We start from the raw sequence: 26,195 nt of genomic DNA, 5'->3' as shown, positions 1-26,195 counted from the left end.
CTGGACAATTAATTGAAGAAGAGTCTTTGAAGGTCTTTCATAGGAGAAGGGCAGGAAGGAGGGACACTTGCCCTCACAAGCACGATGAGAGAGGAGAGGCAAGAGAACTACTCAGAGAGTTTGGATTGTCTGCCCAATTGGGAGAAGGACCCCTCATCCTGCCCCTGCTGATGGAGCCGTGCCCAGGCTGGCAGATCACAGTAGTGTGCGAGAGAGTTCAGGGGACAGCTTGAGTTTGGAGGGGCAGTGGTTTCTGTTTCCACTGTGATAAATCTGAGGGGAGTATGCAAGATACAGGCAACAGCTAACTATTCATGATAGACAACTAAAAAGATAAAGATCAACTAGACGAGATACATTTCCACATTTGACGAGACAACCAAGTTTAGAGCTTTTAATGAACCAGCTGCAGTAATAAATTTCAATTTAAACAAATATTTTCCGTAAATAGTAACTTTCCTGATTACATGACACTTAGGAAAAAAAGGAGTTGAATTCTCTTGCCATAAGAAAAATCTCACTTAAATGTTTAAAGTTATTTTGTAAATAAATAAATAAATGAAATTCCTTTGAACAGTAAGTTGTATATACAGTGAGTTTTACTTTATGGAATCACTGGTTGATAGAAACCACTAAGTGAAATGCAAATTATAAATAAATTAGCCAATTATTGATAGCTATTACTAATCATTACAAAACCAAATTTTATATATGTAATTATTTTATATGTATATTATATGTAATTATTAATTTTCTTTAAGTTATTTAATTTAATAATACCTACAGATTTTCATTAATGAACTTCAACAATGGTTTAGGCTTGTACTTTCTGGAAGACTCCAGAATCGAAATTCAGAACATGAGGGAGGTCGCCAATGAGCTAAAGAATGCCTTTATTTTAATGGGGCTTCTCTTTTTGAGCTACACTTGGATTTTTAAAATTTATTTATTTATTTATATTATTACATTCAGTTAGCCACTGTACAGTACATTATTAGGTTTTGATGTAGTGTTCAGTGATACAGTGAATTGTAAAAGGAAGAGAAAGAAAAAATGTAGGAGCTCACACCCACTTACCTGAAGTTAACTATAAAATTAAACCTACTATTTAATTTATAACCTCTCCCCATGGAACACCTGACGGGTTTTAATATTTATGGATCTCTTGGTTTCCAAATATTTAGACATAATACTTAGTTCCATGTTCCATCTTTTTTTTTTCTTTACCCAGCCTTCAAGTCCATAACTTCTGAACCAGAAGAAGTAGAATGGGTAGAATGTAGAAGAATATAGAATGGAGAAGTAGAATGGGTAGAGGGAGTATGAGTATTCCGCAATCAGCTGATGATTAAAACTTACCAGAAGCCTTCTTTGAAAAAAAGGAATGAATAAGCATCCAGTCCACATTTCCCAAATTTACCCTAAGTAACTAAGATACAAAAGATGCATTTTGTGTTCCTGTAGTCACAATGCACTGAATGTTCACCAGGTGGTAGATGCACAAAATTATTTAATACATAAATTCCAAAAGCCTATATTTTTAAAAAGACTCTAATTATAAGGGAGCAAATGTATTTGTCTCTAGTATGACTTTTTTTTTAAAAACCAGTTTTCCATCTGCACTGGTACAAGATGGAAGTTATTAAGAAACTGGCTGAAGAGCTCACCATCCAATGTGTTCTGCTTATTGATTTCTACTCACTCGAGAATGTTTTGTTTCATGTTAGAAACCGCATCTCTGATCCTCCCTGCAACCCCTCCGTGCTCCACTTGTCTCCACCTGTCAGGCTCCAGCCAATAGCTACATTTGGATTGTTCCAACCCCAAACCAGATCTATTTAAAACCTCATTGGCTGAGAAAAGGAGGTTTGGTCCTTCCCAGGGCTGATGACCCATTCAATCTCCACACATCACCGGGGTCTCACTCTGCCTTTTCCAAGACATTTCTTCTGAGGGTAGCCACCCTGTCTTGCAGACCTTGTCCAGCTCAATTTGACCAAACTCTGTTTTGCGGTCGCCTTGAAACTGTTCTTGTGGTTGCCACCTTAACTCTGGTCCCGGGCCTTCTGCATGGTCTATTCCTTTGGACCTCCTCATCTAACCGTAGAGTAGAAGTGGCCTTACAAACACAGCTGCAGAGTCCATAATAGTAAGCATCTTTGTTGGACATGACAATTAGTTTTGCAAATATTTCACCTTGCTGTTGTTTTTAGCTACTTAAAGTTATGCTTTCGTGAGTACTTTATAGTTTTCTGAGTACAGATTCTTTGCCTCTTGGGTTAGGTTTATTCCTAGGTATCTTATGGTTTTGGGTGCATATAATAAATATTTTTAAGATTTTATTTTTTGGGACACCTGGGTGGCTCAGTTGGTTAAGCGGCTGCCTTTGGCTCAGGTCATGATCCCAGCCTCCTGGAATCGAGTCCCACATCGGGCTCCTTGCTCATCAGGGATCCTGCTTCTCCCTCTGCCTCTGCCTGCCATTCTGTCTGCCTGTGCTTGCTCTCTCTCCCTCTCTCTCTCTGACAAATAAATAAATAAAATCTTTAAAAAAAAAGAAAAAAAAAAGATTTTATTTTTTAAGAGATAGAGAACACAAGCAAAGGGAAGAGAAGGGGCAGAGGGAGACGGACAAGCAGACTCCCACTGAGTGTGGACCCTAACATGGGGCTCAATCCCAGGACCCCAAGATCATGACCTAAGCCGAAGTCAGAAGCTTAACTGACTGAACCATCTGGTGCCCCTTATTATCATTATTTAAACAGCTAGTTTCTGTGCTTGCTTTGGCAGTGTGTGTACAAAACATTACTTTATTTGAGTAAAGATTAAGGGACAGTTTGAATTAAATGTGCTGGTTTGTTCTACTATTTTCTTATTTAAAAGCCTACCTTTGTTTTTTACTGCTGAGAGAGTTAATGTGCATCAAAGTTACCTGCAGTCCTTGTTTAAACACAGATTTCTGGGTAGTCTTCCACCTTTATTGTTTCTGATCCAGTAGGTCTGGCTGGGGCTGGACAATTCACATTCTACTTGTTCCCAGAGGTGGTTGATGCTACCTCACTGGGGACCACACTTTGAGAAGTGCTGGTTTGCAAAGCTCATTTTAGAATACTGCCAAGGAATTAGTGGCATTAGAGGAACTATGAGGGATGCTTTTGAAAGTGATGCAATGTTCTAGTAGAACAAACTAGCACATTTAATTCAATAAGAGATGATTAGACAGTGGTTAAAACACCTGCTTCATACAAGTATTTCACAAAGTTAAACATTTTTAAAAATCACTTTGGGGCAGCAATTTTTGACTATTCCATATTGAAATGGTCTTTCCAGCGGAAGCCATAACAAATTTTAATGAAGCAACATATTATTAAGGACATAAAATACTTCACTCACAGCAAATGCAGAAACATTTTTTTCCATGACAGTGAAATCAAAGAAAAATTTACTTGATACGTTGAGCTGCCTTCATCCTCTGCTGGATTAAATTTGTCTACTTTTTAATTGAATCTCAAATCCTTGGAAATTAGCCATTAGGATAAGATGGCTTTTAAAAACTTAAAAATTGAAAATAAAATTTCTTAGAATAATTCCTTTTGTAGGATGAGAGAAACAGTATCAAAAGGAAGGTTGGAACATTCCAAACCATAGCAAGAAGAGGATAATGTGAGTTACTAGGTAAGACTAGGAAAGTAGAAGGTAGCAAGAAGGATTGGAAGATAATATTTCACCTGTTTCAGATAGCCTACAGCTGGCCCTTGGAAGGACTCCCTCAGAGCAGGTTGTCCAATTTCTTTGTATTTGTAAATGCACTTCGCTGATTTTGGCATTTGAGAGCCCTACATCATGTGAATCTTATTAAATCCAATTCATTCTTTTTCTGTTTTTCAGTTCTGTTTCCCCACTGTCCATGGTGATGATTGTACTCTTTCTCTGTTTACTTTTTCTAGGTTTTATCTGCTAACGTTAGAGCACACAGACATTTCAGTGACAAAGCAATGGTTCTTTTGAGTCCTCTGTAATAGCCCCTAGGTTATGGGTAATTTACCATGTGTCATCCACCTGGAGGACAGGGTCTTCGATGTCAGGGTTATTTTTTTTGCATGGGTTTTTTTTTTGTTTTTTTTTTGTTTTTTTCCCAATATGAAACTGTGGGTGTGAATATCAAGAGTCAGTGCGGGCTTAACCAACACTAAAAGGGCTACTGATGTTTATTTCAATATTTTAGAAGAAGTATTATTTCTTGACATTTTGGCAATGATTTTTGGTTGCTATCTTCAGACTCTAACTGATGGAGAAGAAGGAATTTAGAGGAATGTTTTGTTCCACTTGTATAACAAATGTTTTACCTGGGCACAACAGGTGCCACTGACATATGTTTGTTTCAAATGTAAAAGCTGAAAAAGGGTCTTGCCCAAAAGGGTCTTGCCCAAAGAAAAGAAGATTTCTATTCAGGCATTATCTGTATGAGTGAGTCACTCTGTTGGGTCCAACTTTTATTTACACTCTTAGATGAGATCAGGCCCCTTTGATTGGCTACCTGCAGCACCAGTAGAGTGGGAATTGTGGTGGCAATGTGAGTGAAGTCTTTAATGCAAAATATTGAGATTTTACTTGACTGAATACAAGAATTTAAAGATTTATAGAATATAAATATACTTTTTATTGCAGATAATTAATGGGGCAGTGATCTTTTTTCATTTCTTCAGCTATATAACTTATCTTGTTTTCCTTTCTGTAGGAAATGAATGTGCAATCCATATACATATTAGTTTTATGGGTCAATGATCTAAGTAAAAAATTGAATCACTAGATTATTTTGGTCAAAAATATCTAGACACTTGAATATAAATATTGTCTCTATGGTTACTGTATTTCAAGCTATCGTGCTTAGATTCAATTTAACCCATTTAGAATCTGAATTTTTTTTTTTTTTTTGCATTAGCAAAGCATTACTCTGCAAAGTACCTGCCACAGAAAAGATTCTTTCTATTATGCAGACAATTCCAGCTTAATACCGGCAAACAGTGTTTAAGATCGTGGCATTATGATGGATGATGGCACATTCCTAAACATACCAATCCTTTTTCAACTGCAGCTGCACCATTATGCCTCTCAAAATCATTAATTCAACAGCACTGCATTTCAAACATGATTCACAATTAAATTCAAACTCACAAAGATGTATCTGCCAGTAATTCTTAATCTTTTTGTTATTGTGACATTATTTTTTTTAATAATTGCCCAATTCTTGTGGTGCATATTTTCATGGGGTATATTTATTTCATTCATATAGTTAACCAATATTTATTAATTATTTACTATAAACCATGAATACAGTGCTAGGAATTAAAAATATTTTATAGGACACTTTATAGGTCGTACCAAGTTCTTTGCTTCCTGGAAATTATGAACTAAACTTATTGTTTATAAAGTGCATCTAATCCATTTAAATGGAAATCAAGGGCTGCAAAATTTTGCAGTAGACTTTGAGATACACGAAAAATTATAAAGCAAGGTTTAGAATCATTGTCTAATAATCGGAATTTTAGCTCTAGAATCTCCAAGAATGAAAATGGCTATCTATGTATTTTTATTTTGCTTACTTAAGAGTACCTGAAGTCCGGGGTGCCTGGGTGGCTCAGTGGGTTGAGGCCTCTGCCTTCGGCGCGGGTCATGGTCCTGGGGCCCTGGGATCGAGCCCCGCTTTGGGCTCTCTGATCGGTGGGGAGCCTGTTTCCCCCTCTCTCTCTCTGCCCACCTCTCTTCCTACTTGTGATCTGCCTGCCAAATAAATAAAAATAAAATCTTAAAAAAAAAAGAGTACCTGAAGTCCCACAGAAAGAAATAATGAATACTAGCAATTATCATATGCTGAATTTGACTGTCGACACAGTGTATTTTGAGAGTCAGTCTAAGTGTACATTAAATACCTCACAACACAAAGGTAAAATTGAGTAAATTCCTGCTTAAATTAAATAAGACATTTCTTGCAGAAGTTAGGTATATGATATGCATTTAAGACTGTGTGAAGAAGCAGACTATAAGCATCATTTGGGCAGAGACCTCACTTAGCTTTTTTCCTTATGTTTCCATTGTACAGTTTAACCATTTCCTCCTCATCATAGAAAATACATGCAACACAAAATGTAGAATGAGTGAGTGAATGAACTAATGAGTAAGAACATTTTAATTAGCTCATTTTCTCAGGGTAGTGTTTTGCATTGCATATCAGTGTTCCCAAGGGACTTGGTAATGCTTTCTAAAGGCTGTAGGTAGGTATATAAATTAAGACAGTGCTACCATCAAGAGTCAGATCTCTTTTCACTTAATTTGCTCCATTCCTTTTTTCTTTGCAGAGAGATTCAATGTGTATCTTATGCCTACGCCAAATCTGGATATTTATGGTGAATGCACAATGCAGATCACTCATGAGAATATCTATCTCTGGGATATCCATAATGCCAAGGTCAAACTGGTGATGTGGCCTCTCAGCTCCCTGAGGAGATATGGACGGGACTCAACGTGGTTTACCTTTGAGTCAGGAAGGTAAGCTCCAAGTGTCACAACCACCTAAAGACACCTAAAGGACAGGTTCTGTCCACTAGTGCCCAAGGAGGACCACTGTTTTTGGAAAGGGTAGAAATCACCAAATACATAATTTCTTCATATTTTTGTTGATAATATGAATAAAATGTATCAATTTTATGACAGTTTAATTATCCTATTCAAAACAGTTCAGTCTTTTACACTGGCCTCACACCAATTTCAGAATAATTTTAATCTTGCAATAAATTTTATGATATTATTACAATACTATATTTTTGGTCTATCCTATAATATTTCAGTGACGTAGGATTCCTGTGAAATTCAACATGTCCTTACTAGCATTATTTTTGTGAGTTTTTTAATAAGCAAAAAATTTGAAAGGAGTTTTATATTAAATCATTGATATATTACTTTTTAAGTTTCAGGTATGTGAGTTCAGTATTCATTTATCCAAATTTCTATGTTAATAACATTAATTAAATGTAAATGTTAACTCAGAGTGACTGAAACAATGTTGGCAAGTCTATCATATATGAAATGCACAACCCAGATTTTAAATAGAGTATGTCAAAGCAAATACATTGGTTTCTTGGTCATAGCATACAGTTGGAATCCATAAATGTCTCAAATGAATGCTTGTTTCATAATCATTATTTACAGACTCGAGTTTAGACATGAGCTTCAACCAGAAAAATGAATGTCTTTGTGCAGTGACCTTTGTGATGTTGTTGTCCCTCATCCAAGACAAGACCTACTTAGATTCGGGGATTCTATATAAGAGATGTTTAATATATCAGTCTTCCCACTGGGAACATGATTTATTCATTCTGAAAATGGATCCATTCTGAAAATGGCATTATAAGACAAGTATAGTGAAGTTTTGTTTTACTCGATATAGCCATTTTAATTTCATAACTTTGTTCTTACAAAAGCATTAAATACTTATTCAAGGTCAGGTTCTAATAATATCCTTTTAGGTTAGGCCAAGGCCATATGTCTTTTAAAATTTTAAGGAGAGGGGAAAAATCCTGAGTTGAGCTGAAGTAATTTTACCAGTCTGGACCCTTTTGCCTAGGTAATATTAAACAATCTCCCACACTGACTTCTCTGAGAGCCTTCAATTCTGTGTCTGCTTAGTGGCCATGAGTTCACTCAATTGTCTATTTTCAGTCTACTTAGATCCTGAAAATAATAATAGTAATCACATTCTAGATAACTACTAGGTAATAAAAATTTTCTCAAGAAAATGAGTATTTTTAGGCATATACACTATTTTTAAAATTATATGGTTATGAAAAAGGGATTATAACTTATTCGCTGACCTAAGGTTTATGATACTTTTTTTTTTTTTACTATCCATAAAAGTTAGTGTATGTTTGAAAAAAGCGATGGTTTATTTTTATTATGTAATAACATTACATCCAGAATTCCCTTCTTTGGATATTTCTCCCAGGTATTCCTATTTGTCTATTTTTTTAATATTCATTATTGACATAGAATTGATATACAATAACTGACAACTCTGTGTGCATGACGCAGTGCTCCCCGTGATAAATGTGTCACCATTTATCATGATACAGCGGTAACACCATATTATTGACTATATTCCCTGAGCTTGTACTTTTCACTTCCATGACTCCCATATTTTATTTTATAACTGGAAGTTTGTACTTGTTTATTCCCTTCACCTATTTCTCCAATTACCCTACCACCTCCTTTCTGGCAGCCATCAGTTTGTTCTCTGTATTTATGCTTCTGCTTAGGTTTTTTGTTTATTCATTTGTTTTTGTTTTGTTTTGTTTTGTTTTTTTCTATTCCACATATAAGGGAAGTCATATGGTATTTGTCTTTCTCTGTCTGACTTATTTCACTTAGTGTAATGCCCTCTAGGTCCATCCATGTTGTTGTAAATGGTAAGATTTCATTATTTTTTATGGCTGAGTAATATTGCAGTGTGTGTGTGTGTGTGTGTACGTACATACACACCACGTTTTCTTTTTCCACTCATCTATCATCTATGAATGGACCTTTGGGTTGCTTCTGCATCTTGGTTATTATAAGTAGTGGTGTATTAAATACAAGAGTGCATGTATCTTTTTCACTTAGTGTTTTTATTTTCTTTGGATTAATACCCAGTGGTGGCATTATTGGATCATATGGTATTTCCATTTTTAATTTTTGAGGAACCTCCAAATGTTACATGTCTATTCCCTCATTTCAGAAGGCACCTACTCAGGATTTTAAATAACAAGTAAAGTTTTTTTCTTTTCCTTTTCTGGTGGTTATGTAGAATTTTCACTCCATTTGTACCTGTCACCAGTTTTTCCCCATTTCTTGCTTCTCCAAAGTCTTTAAGGGGAACATACTAGCTCTCCACAGGTGATTAAATTGATATTCTCGACCAAAATATCAAACTAGCTGATAGGCAGCTTGTCTTATCTGACAGTCAATATTCATTGGTCTTCTATGATCTTTGTAATTTTTAATAATTTTAAGATACATTAAAAATAAAATATCTCAGAGTAGGTAAGTCCTGTAATCCTCAAGGTTTTTTCTGTTTTATTTTTGTTTTGGTATTTGTTTAGTTTTATTGGTTTAGGAGAGAGTTTTTTCCTACATTTTTTGTTTGTTGGGATAACTTCTTAAAAAATAAACAATAATATCTAAAAATCATCTTGACATACACACAGTCCTACCTGCCCTGGGAATGAGAGAATGACTTTAGGTCATAGCTCTGTCACTTGTTAATAACTTAGCATGGGCCATTTGACCCCTCTGTCTTCCAGTTTTCTTCTTTGTATTAGAAGAATACTTCTTATTAATACTTACTTACTACTTCCTATATAAATTTAGAGAGTTTGAGTTTGTGAATAAAAAGCAGCAGCAGACGGCACGGTGCTGTCTCTAATGGACATTTAAGAAATCATGATTATGTACTCTTCCTCAGAAATGATGTAACTTGTGTTATTTCCACTTGCTGAATGAAGCTTCTACCTACCTGTAAAGAGCTCTATTCTTAGAGAATTCTGTGAAGGTATATTCTTAGCCAAACACTGGAAATATGAGGAGAGATAAGCCAAGCAAAAAGCTTAGGAGAAGCCAGCATTCAAATGCTGGAACGATCATTAGAAACTTGGCGTCTAAGACTAAAAATCAGTGTTACCTGTCATGAGTCAGGAATTTGAGAAGAAAATGGGACTGGTGCAGCAAGACTGAAGCACAAATAAGGGGAAAATACTGAAAGGCTGTCTTTATGCTAACTGGGGCTTGGAGCATAATTTTATGGGTTACTAGGTGCCTATTTCCTTGAAGAGTCAGCAGATATACAAGAACTCTCTAATTTACCATGTGTAATACTTTGGAATAAGTTACATTCCAACAATATTGCCTGTGGGAAAATCATAGTGTAGAGCAATGAAAATTAAACTTCCTTACCCTTAAGTAGATTAAGGGAAAAAATCTAAAATAATCTCGACAAAAAGCTACTAGAACTAAGAAGTGAATTTAGTGAGGTTACAGCATATAAGGTCAGTATAAAAAAATCAATTTTATTTTATATACAAGTAGTGCATAAATGTTTTGAATAACTCTTATAATGTCTTAAAAATATGAAATATATATAGGTTGCTTTAACAAAATGTGTGTGAGATCTTTACATTGAAAAACCACAAATATGCCTGAGAAATTAAAGTAAATAAATAAATGGAGATATATGCCACATTTGTGAATTGGAAGATACTATATTCATAAGATAACAATTCTCTCCAATTCAATGTATAGATTCATTGTAATCTCAATAACAATCCCAAATGACTTGTCTAAATTAAATGACAAGTTGATTCTAAAATAAAATTGCAGAAGACCTAGCATAAGCTAAAACAATTTAGAAAAAATATATTTGATGGATTTCTACTGCCAAATTTTAATACTTGTTATAAAGCTACAGTAATCAAGACAGTGTGATATTGGCATAAGGATAGACCTAACTATCACTGGAAAAGAATGAAAAGTTCAAAATAGACACCACATATATGGCCAATTTATTTATTTTTTAATATGCTGTGGTATTTCAATATGAAAAAAAAAATGGTGCTGGAATGACTGGATACCCATTAAGGAGGAAAACCAAGAGCTCTTTACCTACCGCCATGGACTGAATTGTGCCCACCTCCTCCCCCTGCAATATTCATATGAAGTCCTAATCCAAGTGTGATGGTATGTGGAGATGGGACCTTGGAGCCTTCAGAAGACAGTTCAGTGTAAACGAGATCATGATCATAGGGCCGTCATGGTAGGATTAATGTCCTTTTAAGAAGAGATACCAGAAGGCTTGTTTTCTCTCTCCTGCCATGTGAGGACATAGGGAGAAGACAGCCATTGACAAGACAACAAAGAGAGTCTTCAACAGAAACTGACCGTGCTGGCTCCTTCATCTTGGGCTTCCAGCCTCCAGAACTAGGAGAAAATAAATCCCTGTTCTTTAAGCCCCCCTATCTGCAGTATTTTGTTATGGCAACTCCAGCTAATACACTCCACCATACTCCCCTTAAAAAAACTCCAAATGGATATAGACTTAAATGTAAAAGCTAAAATTTATAAAATTTATAGAAGAAAATAGAGGAAAATATTTCTAACCTTGAAATAGGCAGATAGTTCTTAAATACTACGAAAAGCACAATCCAAAGAAAAAATATTGATAATTTGGGCTTCATCAAAATTAACACCTGCTCTTCAAAAGACATCCTATAGAAAATGAAGGGAAAAAAATGAAAAGGCAAGCAATAGACAGGGAAGAGGATTCACAAATCCTGTATCTGACAAAGCATTTTTATTTGTAATCCTTAAAGAATTCTTACAGACCAAAATAGGAAGACAAATAAACCATTAATAAAATAGGCAAAAAAAATTGGACAGGTTATAAAAGAAGATATGCTGATTGACAGTACAAATAAGAAAAGATGTTTATTATTATCTTTACTCATGAGGAAATATGGATTAAACCCACAAAAGATACCAGTATATTCTCTCCCCTACCAAAAGACAAAATAAAACAAAACCCTGACCCTGTTGAATGGAGAAGGAAGAACTCTTACTCTGTCTCATTGTTAATGTGAATGGGAAAAAGAACATCCCTTCAAGTAATAGTTTGGCTTTTTTGTGTGTGCGCCATGCGACAGAGCAATTTTACTCCTAGATATTTACCCACCAACTGCCCCAAAGCACCATATAAATACTTGTGTTGGGAGAGTCAAAGCAGTTTTATTCATAAGAGTCAAAAACTGGAAACAATCTAAAAATGGCCATCAACATATGAATGGGAAGACAAATTATAATGTAGTTTTATATAAGGGAGTGCTACCAACCCGTGACTCGTAACATAAATGAATCTCCAAAACGTTATTCTAAAAACTGCCTGTGATTTCATTTCCAGAAAATCCTACAAGAGGCAAAACTTAATTTATAGTGACAGAAAGCAAATCAGTGGTTGCCTGGAGTTGAGGCTGGGGTTGAGAAAGAATGGATTGCAAAGGGCACTAATCGCAGAGGGGAGTGATGAAAATGTCCTGTATTCTCACGTTCATCAAAAAACATGGAACTGTTCACTAAATATTGGTATTATTGTATGCAAATTATACTCCAATGTTTTCGACGTGAAAAAAATTGTGGGGAAAGAAAATAGAACACTACAGGTCTTATGTTATATTCTTTCATACTGTTTGGATGTTTGGCAATGAGCATTGTTACTTTTATAATAAAACACTTCCCCTGGAAGTAATGGGACCAAGGAAGGACGGAAAGAGAGCCTCAAGGATTGTCTGGACTGGGCGTCCTGAAGCTGAGATACAACTAGGCTTTTATTCCTAGAGAGGTACTACAAAGTCACAAATCTGCTTTTGTAAGCTGGTCGGGTGTTAAACTTTCCACATCCTCTGTGTAAATCTCCATTTTTCCCCCTTAGTATTGAGAATTATTTTTTAGATACCTTTATTGTCCAGATAAAAAGTTAATACAAGCTTTTGAAGGAGATGTTGGGGAAAAAAAGCTTAAAATCACTCATAATTTCTCCATCTTTAGATAACTGCTTTTAATATTTGATGTACTTCTTTCCAGTGTATTTCAAAGTCAATGCAAATAAAAAAATTTTTATTTTTTCACTTAATATATATTATATTATATATAATATAAATATTATAATATATAATATTTCACTTAATATATTAATATTATATTTTCACTTAATATATTATATTGATATATATTTCAAAGTCAATGCAAATAAAGATATTTATCCTTTATTTTTTACTTAATATTATATTGAAGTAGTCTCTGAGTCCTTTAAAATCCCGATCCAAATGGCTGTATGGCATCTGAACATATGGCTATGCCATCATTAATTTAACATTAAGAAGTTTCCAAAATAAACTATTATAAATAAAGCCACCCTGACCATCTGTGAAAAGTTGTATAAATCTCTGATTATTTCCTTAGCAAAGCCTTTTTAAAGGCTTACTGGGTCAAAGAATGTGAATGTTTTCAAGGTTCTTCACAATATAACAACTTGCTTTCAAGAAAATGATATCAATTCATACATCCTCTAATGGTACAAAGAGTGCTGTTTGTGACCCTATAACCACAAGCATTAAAATGATGATTTAGGATGTTTCTATTTTGATCAACGACTTTGAGAGCTCTCTCTCTCTCTTTTATTTTTTTGTTTTTGTTTTCTTCTTTTGTTTGTGTCTTTATCTTTATGATTGGAGGTCTGGCCTTGTGTATATTGTTCATTTGCATTTTTTTCCTTCTCTAAATTTGGATGTCCTTTGCCCTTTAATAATTGGACTATCAGCCACTATTCTATGCAACTATTTTGTAAATTCCAGACAATCCCACTCTTGTTAAAGAGAGTCAAAATCAGAAGGTTTGCCCATGCTTGATCCAGAGAAATAAAAGCAAGACATTGTGTTCCCTGGGTCAGGACTGGGGGTTAGGGAGAGAGGGGAGGGCATGGGTGATGAAGACAATTTAAAGGGCAGATTGGCCAATCATCCTAGCAAACCTTGAAGATCTGCGTTTTCTGGGTTTTATTTTATTAGCTTCTTGCAAAAAACATATTATTAATAATATGGCAGTTTTAGCCATTTATTTATACTACTGCACGTACTGGAAAGTAACAAATTAGATACGCCAAAATACTTTTTTTCACTGACAGGCTTTTTTCAAATGCATTGTTAAATTCCACTGTACCAACAAAATGTAAAAATAAATAGTAAAAGAGGATCTATATTATTCTTTCTGGAGAGAAATACCTCACACATCCTCATAATTATAATCGTACGCCATAAGCTTCAAGAAGCACATGGCAGATATGAGAACAGAATGAGAACAAGGACCAGGAAGATTTCAGTGGGAATTGTCCCTAGAGAAGCATGGTGTTTAGGAGATGAATTCATAGTCTCACACCAGCTTAGAGCAATGATGATTTAAGTTTGCATTTTAAGAGTAAAAAAAAAAAAAAAACCAATTTGCTATGCAGCTTATTTTTTTCGCAAAAAATCAGAAAAGATATCCAGACCTGCAGAGGAAGTCATAGGATTCATGATTATGTGCAATTTTATCCTGTGAAAGACAAAACGATGTTTTTAATTGCTGATGTGGCATCTTTACTTCATACAACCTCATAAATATCGTAACCAAACATCAGAATGGGTTCAAATGGCTGCATAACAAAATTCAAGTGAGCCTCCAATTCTTTTTTTATAAAATTATTCTTCTTTTTAATATTTTATTTATTTATTTGACAGATGAGAGAGATCACAAGTAGGCAGAGAGGCAGGCAGAGAGAGGGGGAAGCAGGCTCCTCGCTGAGCAGAGAACCCGACGTGGGACTTGATCCCAGGACCCTGAGATCATGACCTGAGCTGAAGGCAGAGGCTTAACCCACTGAGCCACCCAGGCACCCCTATAAAATTATTCTTCAAAACATAACATCCCTACTCGGCACAATACTTAATATCACAAAATTGACACTTAAATATCTATCTTACCAATTTTGATAATATCTTTATTTAAAAGCTTAGGGAAAATCTGGTTACAGTTTTAAACTATTGGAAATGCAAAACAATACTTATTATAATATAGTTCCTTTTGGAAGATGGTTAATGGAAGCAGTTATGTGTGCTATAATCAAGGATTCTGTGATGTCACAGGTAGACATAATTTATTCCTAAACCTTTTTGTTTACAGATGCAGAGAGAAATCCTTCCTCCTCCAGTGCATGACAAATTAGTTATACACACATACACACACACAGACACACAGACACACATTACATACATATATAAATTGAACTATGTCAAAATTTAAAACTTCCTTCTGTAAAAGACACTTTTAAGGGAATTAAAAGATAGGACAGTTCTGGGGAAAAGATCTGGGAGTCACATATTGGACAAAGAATTTGTATCCAGAATATATAAAGAACTTCTAAGTTTAACTTCTAAATTTAATAAGAAAACACAACCTGCAGTTTAAAAAAACAGACAAAAGATTTGAGCAGACGTTTCATCAAAGAAGATATGTGGCTGACTGGTCATCACATTAAAAGATGCCAAACCTAATTTGTCATTAGGGAAATACAAATTAAAACCACATCGAGGTACAACTCTTGACTTATTATTTTGCCTAAAATTAAAAAGAAAATCTGACAATACCAATTACTGACAACAACGCACAATAAATGGAACTCTCACATATGCGTTTGTGGAAGTGCAAAATGGTGTAGCCATTTAGGAAAGCGATTTTGGCATTTTTTATGTAAAATTAAGCATATACTTCACATATGATGAAGCGATGCTGCTCCTAAGTTATTTCCTCAAGAAAAATAAAAATATATGTTCATAAAAAAAAAACCCTGCACATGAATAGCCATTTTATTCATTATTGCCAAAAAATGGACAAACCAAATGCCCTCCATTGAATGGATATGTTGCAGTAAATCGATAGACACTCAGCAATAATTCAACTGATACAACAACATAGGTGTATTACAAATGCATTATTCTAAGGAAAAGAGCCAGATCCAAAAGACAGCATACTCTGTGGTTACATTTATGTAATATTACATTATATGATGGAAAATAGATGAGTGATTGCCAGTGGGTGGCATGCAGGGAGACATTGACTACAAAGCAACAGCATAAGGGAAATTTGGAGAAAGGTGAAACTGGTCTTTATCTTGATTGTCATGGTAGGTATATAAACTCTCTACATTTGTTAAAACCCATAGAACAAATGTTACTATATATAAGGAACATAAAGAACAAATGTTACTATATATAAGTTTTTTTAATTTAAGAATAAGTTTTTAAAAGGGAAGAGTTTCTCAGGTATGGTCAAATGATTTTTGACAAAGGTACCAAAACCATTCAGTGAGGAAAGGGCAGTCTTTTCATAAATTGTGCTAGAAAAACTAGATATCCAAATGCAAAAGCATAAAGTTGGCCCCTTACCTGTCACCATATACAAAAATTAACTCAAAATGAGTCAAAGACATAAGTGTAAATCTAAAACTTTACAACTTTTAGAAGAAAACATAGGGAAAAAATCACAACTTTGGATTTGGCATTGATTTCTTGGATATAACACCAAAGGCATAGGCAATGAAAAAAAAATAGACAAATTGGATTTAATGAAAATATAAAGAATTTGTGTGTCAAAAGACAATAAAAACAAAATCAAAAGGCAACTCACAGAATGAGAGAAAATAATTAAAATCATACTTCCAATAAGGGATTAATATCCAGGCTATATGGAGAACTTCTAAAACTCAAAAACAACAAAACAACTCAATTTTTTTTTAATTTTTTTTAAAGATTTTTATTTATTTATTTGTCAGAGAGAGAGAGAGAGAGAGCACATGAGAAGGCAGAGGGGCAGGCAGAGGCGGAGAAGCAGGCTCCCTGCTGAGCAAGGAGCCTGATGCAGGACTCAATGCCAGGACCCTGGGATCATGACCTGAGCTGAAGGCAGCGACTTAACCAACTGAGCCACCCAGGCATCCCAACAACTCAATTTTTTAAATGAGCAGAGGACTCACATAGATATTTCTCCAAAAGATATATGGAAATGACCAAAAAGTACATGAAAAAATACTCAATATCCCTAATCTTAGGGAAATGCAAATGAAACAGAAATAAAGTATCACCTCACACCCATCAGAAATGCTATTATCAAAAAACCAAATTGGACCCCTGCAGTATTGATGAGAACGTAAAATGGTAGAACAGCTATGGAGAAGAGTATGGAGGTTCCTCAAAATATTAGAAATACAATTACCATATGATCCAGCAATCATACTTCTGAGTATACATCCAAAAGGAGTGATAAAATAAAAGAGATATTTGTATACTTATGTTCATAGTGGCATTATTCATAACAGCTAAAATCTGGAAGCACCCACTGTTCATTGATGGATAAATGGACTTTTAAAATATTGCATATATATGCAATGGAAGATTATTCAGCTTTTAAAAGGAAAAAAATCTGCCATCTATTCCAGCATGGGTGAACCTTGAGTAAATTATGCTAAAAGGAATAAGCCAATCATTACAAGATAAATACTGTATGATTCCACTTATGTAAGGTACTTAGAGTGGCCAGAATCATAGAGACAGAAACAAGAATACTAGTTGTCAGGAGCTGGGGGAGAAAGAAGTTATTGTTTAAAGGATACACAGTTTCAAATTACAAAATGGAAAGAGTGATGGGGATGGATGGTGGTGATTGTTATACAATATTATGAATGTTTACCACCACTAACTCTATACCTAAAAGTCGTTACAACAGCCAACACAACATTGAAAAAAAAACAACAAAGTTGGAAGACTGACACTACCCAGCTTCAAGACTTACTATAAAAGTAATTAAGACAGTGTGGTTTTAATGAAAGAATACATAAATAAATCAATGGATTAGAATAAACAGCTGAGAAATAGCCCACATAAGTACAATCAACTGATGTATGACAAAGGAGAAAAGGCAAGACATTGGACAAGGAACTTAAACACTTTACAAACATTAACTCAAAAATGGATCGTAGACCTAAATGTAAAATGCAAAACTATAAAACTCCTAGAAGAGAGTGTAGAATACCTCAGTACCCTGGGTATGGCAATGACATTTTAGGCACAGCACCAAATGCAGGATCCATGAAAGAAGTAGTGATAAGCTGTACCTCATCAAAATTAAAAACTTAATTGCTCTTCAGGAGACAATATCAAGAGAATGAAAAGAGAAGCCACAGACTGGGAAAAGTCATTTGCAAGAGACAGATCTGATAAAGGACTGCTATACAAAGAAGTCTTAAAAGTCATCAGTAAGAAGACAAGGCCCAATTGAAAAACAGACCAAAAGACCTTAACAGACACTTCATTAAAGAAGACATGCAAATAAGCATATGAAAAGCTGCTCCACATCATATGTCATCAAGAACATGCAAATTAAAACAATAATTTGATATCACTGTAGACCTATTAAAATGGCCAAAATGCTGAACACTGATAATACCAAATGCTGACAAGGATGCAGAGCAACAGGACGTCTCTTTCATTGCTGGTGGGAATGCAAAAATGGTACAACCACTTTAGAGGACAACTTGGCAGTATCTTTTAAAACTAAATATACTCAAACCATACAATTCAGCAGTCATACTCTTGGTATCTTGGTATCTACCCAGAGGAGTTGATATCTACCCAGAGGAGTTGAAAATGCATGTCCATACACAACCCTGCCCGTAATACTGATAGCAGCTTTATTCATAATTTCCCAAACTTGGAAGCAACCAGGATGTTCTTCAGTAGGTGAATGGGTTAAAAAAAAATATGGGATCCATCCAGACACTGGCATATTTTTCAGCACGAAAAAGAAATGAACTATCAAGCCATGAAAAGACAGGGAGAGACCTTAAATTGCATTTTAGTAAATGAAATTAAATTTGAAAAGACTACTCCCTGTATGATTCCAACTATATGACATTGTGGAAAGCAGAGCAATGACACAGGAGAAAAGAGCAGTGGTTGCTAGGGGTCAGGGGGATGGATAGGCAGAGCACAGAGGATTTTTAGGTTATTAAAAATGCTCTAGATGATGGGGCGCCTGGGTGGCTCAGTGGGTTAAAGCCTCTGCCTTTGGCTCAGGTCATGATCCTGGGGTCCTGGGATTGAGCCCCACATTGGGCTCCCTGCTCAGTGGGGAGCCTGCTTCCTCCTCTCTCTCTGCCTGTCTCTCTGCCTATTTGTGATCTCTCTGTCAAATAAATAAATTTTAAAAAAATCTTTTAAAATGCTCTAGATGATACCATATGGATGGACTCATGTTATTGTACATTTGCCTAAATCCACAGAATGTACGACACCAAGAGTGAACCCTAATGTAAACCATTGGCTTTGAGTAATTTTGATGTGTCAGTGGAGGTTCATCAATTGTAATAAATGTCCCACTCTGCTGGGGGGTATTGCTAATGGGAGAGACTCTTTATGTGTGGGTGCAGGAAGTATCATGGGAATTTTCTGTATCTTCCACTCATTTTTGCTATGAACCTAAAACTGCTCTATAAAATTATCTTAATAAAAAAAGTTACATTGTACACATTAAATAGATAAAATTTTTATTTGTCTATTATACCTTAATAAAGCAGGGGAGGAAAGAAATCTAGTATCTGGAAGTGTTGACATATTTTTTTCTATATTTTATATTAATATCTTTTCTGATAATCCAATTCCTCATTGTGTTGAAAGATATGATAGATTTCCTACATCTATTGATAATTGCTGCTAGAAAACAAGGAACATTCACTGCCCAAGTATTTCTTTTGACTTGCATCATGAAACCTGAGATGTATTAGTAAAGTTATATTATAGTGGAAGAACCTGTGTTTTTGTAGCACTATTAGCACTACTGGGTTAAAATACCAATTCTTCTAGGTTTTAGGCAAGTTGATTTTCATTTTTGGGTTTTATCCCCCTCATTTGTAACAATAAGGAAAGGAATATCTTTTCTGTAGCTTTTTGTGATGTCTTTGAGAATTAGCAAGTGTTGAATATATTCATTGCACAAAATAGTTGGGTTTTTTCCCCCTTTTTTTAAGTGGTCTTCTTTTTCTTTCTTTTTTTTTTTTTTTTTAGAAAGAGTAAGCACAAGTCGGGGGTGTTGGGGAGCAGAGGGAGAGGGAGAAGCAGACTCCCTGATGAGCAGGGAGCCTGACATGGGGCTCTATCCCAGGACCTGGGGTCATGACCCCAGCCAAAGACAGCTGTTTAACCTACTGACCCACCCAGGCACCCTAGTTTTTTTTTTTTCCTCTTTTAATCTTTAACCTCTTCTGAGGTTATTTAACCTCTGCTGAGGTTATTAACATTATTTAATTTAGTGGATTTAAAATTTTTTTAAAAATCAAATGGTCTGGAAACTATAAGATGATGAAAATCAAAACAAAAATTTTAAAAGGGAATAGAGAAACAACTATTTTAAAACAGCTGATTTTGGGGGGCCCTTGATTGCACGGTTGGTTGAACATCCAACTCTTGGCTCAGGTCGTGATCTCAGAATCATGGGATGGAGCTCAGCCTCAGTCTCTGTGCTCAGGGCAGAGTCAGCTTGGGTTTCTCTCTCCCTCTCTCTCTGCCTTCCCCTGCCTCAAAAAAAAAAGATTTTTTTTTTCTTTTTTAAGCAGCTGATTTTGACACAATTTCAGTTTCCTTCACAATGTGAAAATCTTGATTTTTTTTTCTTCACTCTTTTGGTGATGCTATAAAACACACAAAAAATAATTCTAAATCTTTTAAGTTTAGTGAAATACATACTAGTGTAAAATGCACATCATGAATTAATTACTCTCATGATCACATGTTTGACTCTAACAGATAATGATACTGATGAGTTCACAATCTTTATCTAGAATTTATTCAACACCAAGAAAACTATTACCTTGTATATATGTATGGAGCTATAATTTTGATTCTCTTCCCAGATTTTGGTTGTGGGAGGTTAACATCTGCCCAATGAAACTAGATGACTTGAGTGCACATGTATCAATCTGTTCGTTTTTTTTTTTTTTAAAGAACAAACTATTGCAATTTTTAAAATACGAAAAATTTAATATTCAAGTCAGTGGTACGTTCACTCATTTGTATGAGATTTTGGCAGGACTGTGACTATTTAATAGAAAAATGAACAACAAATAATAATTAAAAAATTAAAAAGGAGAAAAAAGAAAAACAGCCATTTTAGCCCTTTTTTCCTCGCCAGTCCACCAGCCTCCCTGTGTTGTGATGCTTATAAGTGTGGTTATCACCGTCATTAAAATAAATGAACCCTAAATCACAAGACTGATCCTGAGTGACACCTTAATTCACTTTGAAAATTCTTCTTAAAGATTTTAGAAATTGGTCAAAGTACCTTGAATAAAATAGTGATATGTGCATCACCTCCAGAGGTGACCACCTCCCCAGATAGAATCCCTTTGTATATTTATAGTCAGCACATTTCTTAAAATACAATCTCTGTTTTGTAATTACACTCTGCAGCTGAAACCTCAAAATCATAGTCTGGTGTTTTAGCTTTCTTCATGGAAGAATGTTGATTTTTTTCAAAGGAAGGGACCCTTTTTGATTCTCCCTATATAGCCTTGGACAGTGCCATGAATGTAAAAATAGGCGTTTGCTGAATTTAATCATCCTTATATCTGTGTTTCATCTGATAGCTTTCAAAGCCCTCATTTCAAAGTATATCATTTCATTTATGCCGATATCAGCATGGAAGGTGGTCATAACAGAAAATATTTTTAACAAGTTTTCATGGATGAGAAAATCAAGTCTCAAAAAGGTTAATGATGTAACTGAGGTCACATGGAAAGTAAGCAGCTGGCAGAGGCAGAAGTCTGATTCATGCTCCCATGTTTTACCACACCATGATCGCTCAGAGAACAACAATCTAGTGCTATGATCTTAGTGTTTGTATCCCTCCAAAATTCACATGTTCAAACCTAATCTCTAAGGTGATGGTATTAGGAGGTGGGGCCATTGGGATGTGAGTAGGTCAGAAGCCTACTGGAGCCCTGAGGAATGGGATTTACTGCTTTTATAAGAGAGACCCAACAGGGCTCCTGTCCACCATGTGAAGACACAATGAGAAGATGGCATCTATGAACCATTAAGTCTTACCGGATACCAGCTCTACCTGTGCCACGATCTTGGTCTTATAGTCACCAGAACTGTGAGAAAACAAAACAAAACAAAACATTCTTTTGCTTATAAGTCACCCACTAGATGCTCTGCAATTACGGCAGCCCAAATGGATTAAGACCCCACGGTACTCTATTTATTTATTATTAAGCAAGTTAAAAGGTTCATTATTAAGATATCCCACAATATCACTAGATAGATATAGCTAAAGCTTGAATCTGTCTATAAGATAAAGACCACTTTATTTTTAGCATGATCTAAAAAACACCCCTGGTTTTTGAGCTTTATCTGCCTTACCAATAGTCTCCGCCAACTTCATGCTTCTTACTCTGAATGCCAGCAACAACAACAACAAACGCTAATAAAGAACCTCTATGCTTGGCTCGTGCTATCCATCCACCCTGAGTGCCAGCCACCTGCACCCTCCCACCGCATCTTGAGTAATTTCAACTCATTTCCTTCAGTGAACCGTTCCTAAATTCCTAAAATGGGATCCGCTGCCCTTTTGCCTGGATAGTATTGCTCTCCACATATTTCCTGCCCCCCTACATTTTCCAACATTCAGGGCCGTCTGGAGAACCCTATGACCAGTTCCCACAAAGGTCTATGAACAGAGGGATGTATGCTTTTTTTTTTTGTTTTTTGACGCAGGCACTGTCCTGGTTGCCCAGGATAGTTGTTAACAACCAGAGTGGATTAACATGAGTGAGAAGTTTCTGTTGCATTCAACCCCTGAGATTTTGTGTGTTCTTTAAGGATAACTCTATTTGGTCCTAACAGAAATGGATAACAGGAGGAGTGCAGCAGTAATAAATAGCCCTAAAATATGTCGCCCTGAAACAGTGGTTGGACAAAAATGGAAGGAAAATGTTATGGGAACTGGGAGAAGGTATCATGCAAGACTAGACATTTGGTGAAACTCTTGCCTCTTGGTATAATTTATGATAACCTGGCAGGCTGATTGCATGTCTAATGAGCTTCTAGATAAGAACAAATTTGCAAGGACAAATACAAATTAAAAATAAGAGGTTAATTCTCTCTGTTGAAAGTGGGGAGAAGCTTTATCTCCCTGCCTTTTTCCTAGAGCATTTACTATAGAACACTTACCATTGTAAGTACTTCTTTCTCTCTTTGAAATAGATAATAAATTCTTCCGAAAACTAAATAGGTCTTTCATCAGCTTTAAGACCCTGGAGTACTTTTCTTAAGGACTCAGGAACCAAGCCTTTGAAATACAAACATCAAAGGAGAGAGTGACCCTCCCTCCCAGATTGCATGGGAGGGTAGGAGCCTACCGGCTGTGAACATGTCGCTCCATGCAAAACAACTTTGTCATAAAGCTGTGAGAAGTTTGTTTTTCCTCTGGAAAAAGCCAAGTAGCTGACATACACGGTGTCTCCAGTTACCAAGTGAATCCTGCATGAGCGCAAATGGTGCTATCAGGCCTCTCATTTAAAACTAGTTATTGTTTATCTTGAGACCTTGTTATATCTGCTTGAGTATTAAAAGGATCAGATGTTTTTCCATCTTTGCAGTCTCTCAGCCAATTACCTGTGATGTGCATCACATTCTAGCCTAATACATATAAAATAAGAGTGTTTTCTTTCTCTCCTTTGTTTGTGGAGAGGATGTCTGGATTGGGAGAAGATTCTGTTTTTAATTCTATTTCTCAGCATCAAGGGGAGAAATTAGAAAACAAAATGTTCATACTGTTCGTTGAAAGGATCTGGGGGGGAAATTGAGAACTTGTAAGCAAAATTGAAAATGATTTAGAAAATTCAAAACCTTCAACCTTGGAAAGGATAATTATGTTGAGTCACCAAAGAAGAGGAGATAAAAATTAAGAAAGTCTGTAAATGACAAAAGCAGGTTAAAACAGCCTCAAGGAAAAGCAGATTAAGTGTGTAGTCTCCACAACTTTTGCTAAAACCTCTCAATTGATTAAGGTGTGTCAGGGTGAAAAACAGCTTAAGGGGACAGTCCCTAGGAAAATCTTTTAATTAGAAATAAGAATGGCCCAAGGTAAAGAACTGATTAAGTAGGCGGTAGGCTTAAAGAACTTGATTTTTGGTTGAGGTAACACCTTTAAATGGAAAGAGTTTTAGGGAACGAGAAACACAATATTAGAGCAAATCTGAGAAGTAGGTCTCCAAAAACACTCCAAGAATAGTGGATATTGCCTTTGGGAGATGTGATCAACAAGAATTAAATATAAAAGCAATGTAAGAATATTTTGAGAAAGTTTTGCAGGAGAGGAAAAAAAACCCCTGTACTAAGGATATTTTGACTTTTTTAAGACTTGATAATAATCAGCTTTCTCACAGGAGTTTGGCAGGGCAAGAAAAACGTTGACAAACACGCAAAGCGTCAGGGGGACCATTTCTCTACGGTCTAATTCAGATATGGCGAAGGAGGATAATGAAGAAGGAGAGTTGTCCCAAGGCAGAGGGCAGAGCCAAGGAGAGGGAAGGATAAACCAGATCCCTACAAAGAGCAGAATAAGGGTCTAGGATCCCAGAGATCCTAGGGTAAGAATCTGATTCTGGACTTTGGGCTAGAATCAATGGCTGGGTGGGTTGCTTTTTGGTTTGTTGGTTTTTTTGTTTTGGTTTGTCTTAGGAAAGGATTAAAAGTGTAGGAAGAAGGGAGAAAAGGGATCTGTGCTGACCAGAAGAGAGAGAGGACTATGGCAGTCAGTCTTGCTTACCAAATATCCACCTATGCTACTCTATTTACCTGCCCCTTTGCAGTCAAATGGGGCCATATGAGACAGTATTTGGGACCATGGGCCGCCATAACAAAATGCCATAGGCTGGGTGGCTTAGAGAACAGAACTTTATTTCTCACAATTCTGGAGGCAAGAAGTCCAAGATCAAGGGTAACAGCTGATTTGGAGCCTTATGAGAGCTCTTATCCCGGCTTGCGACAGCTATCTTCTCACTGTGTCCTCACACTGTGCAGAAATAGGGAGAGGAAACAAGTTCTCTGGTGTCCTTATATAAGGACACTAAGCAATTGGATCAGAGCCCCACTATTATGACTTCATTTAACCTAACTACCTCCAGAAAGGTCCTAGTTCAAATACAGCCACACTGGGGGTTGAGGCGTCCCCATATGAATTTAGGGGGGAACGCATTTCAGTCCAGAGCATGGCTGCAAGAGAATTTTCTTACACTTTTCTAACACTTCTATGCACTGTGGCAACACAGTGGTCTACTGTTGAGATGTCTGAGCCACAACACTTAGCTTAAGTGAGAAATCTGTCTTTGTTGTTTTAAACCACTGAAATCTGAAGTTATCATTATTATTATTTTTTAAATTAAGCATCATAAATTAACCTATTTCCTAACACAAAACCCCTCTATGATTTCAGTACTCACTCACTAAATTTTTATTATTTATTTATTTCTATTTATTTATTTATTTATTTATACATTATATTGTAATCATTGGCTGATCTGCCTCTCCAAGTACCCTATGAACTCATTAAAGGACAGAGATTATGTTTTAGATATCTCTGTTTCTATAGTTCTTATCAAGTCTTTGAAAAATGATTGACAGCATCCCAGAGAATAAATGGGGTTTTCGATGTCACGGAAGATGTAAATCATAATTTTCAATTGATTTTCAGTTACATGGTACAGGGAATAGGGAAGGCTTCCTCCTTAAAAATTTGCATCAGGGATATATGTGATTTTTTAAACATCATATATCTGTCTAAATTTTCCCTCTAATTCCAAAGATGTAAAGCTAAGACAAAGCCTTTTAGGAACTTACTGCCTTTTTTTTTTTTCTGTGTGTCTAATTTAGTAAATCTCTTGCACTATAACACTGGGACTCAGTTTTTCCCCCTAGGAGAAAGCATTAATTAAATGACTTAGGAAACTGTTCTTATCAAGAAATGGAGGCTCTGATCTTAATTTTTGCTCCATTAACTTTAAAGTTCAATACATTTTTATTGAACCCACACATACTTAGTGTGAATTGCTTTTCATTAATTGGTCTATGGGGATCCCAGTGACAGTTTTGGCCTTCCTTTTAGGTTTTTTTTATTCTCCTTCAGAAAGTTCCTAAACTTTAGTAATAGTCATTAAATCAAGGAATTACTGCAGGAATCAAAGGGATCAAAATCAGTGGAGAGAGATGTGAGGTGTGGTTTGATTTCCTCAGATTGGTGGAGGGTCACCGCATCTACTGATGAGACTCATTTCCCAGGCTACTTACAGCTGGCTTTATGAGAACAATTGAATGATTCATTTATTAGTTATTGATCCATTCATTGGAAAGATGCACACATTTTCATATTTCTGAAGTTGAGGTATCTTTTGTCACTATTAGGACATCTTATAATGAATGGATGAACGAGTGAGTGAGTAAATGAACAAAGGAGTGAATGAATTCACTCATCGCCAC

General features: G+C 35.7%; 1 protein-coding gene across 1 annotated transcript in view; it reads left to right on the top strand.

The window, feature by feature from the left end:
• The window catches only part of LOC111154265 (docking protein 6), a 373,118-nt gene that overhangs the window by 220,315 nt on the left and 126,608 nt on the right, over nt 1–26,195 (top strand). Inside the window, exon 5 of the mRNA XM_022513774.1 lies at nt 6,357–6,546. Within this exon, the coding sequence (XP_022369482.1) occupies nt 6,357–6,546 (190 nt within the window). The remainder of the gene's footprint in view (nt 1–6,356; nt 6,547–26,195) is intronic.

The sequence above is a fragment of the Enhydra lutris genome, unplaced genomic scaffold (assembly GCF_002288905.1).
Source record: "Enhydra lutris kenyoni isolate GAN:26980312 unplaced genomic scaffold, ASM228890v2 scaffoldscaffold36, whole genome shotgun sequence".
NCBI classification, from domain to species: Eukaryota; Metazoa; Chordata; class Mammalia; order Carnivora; family Mustelidae; genus Enhydra; species Enhydra lutris.
This window is presented reverse-complemented; position numbering and strand designations above follow the sequence as displayed.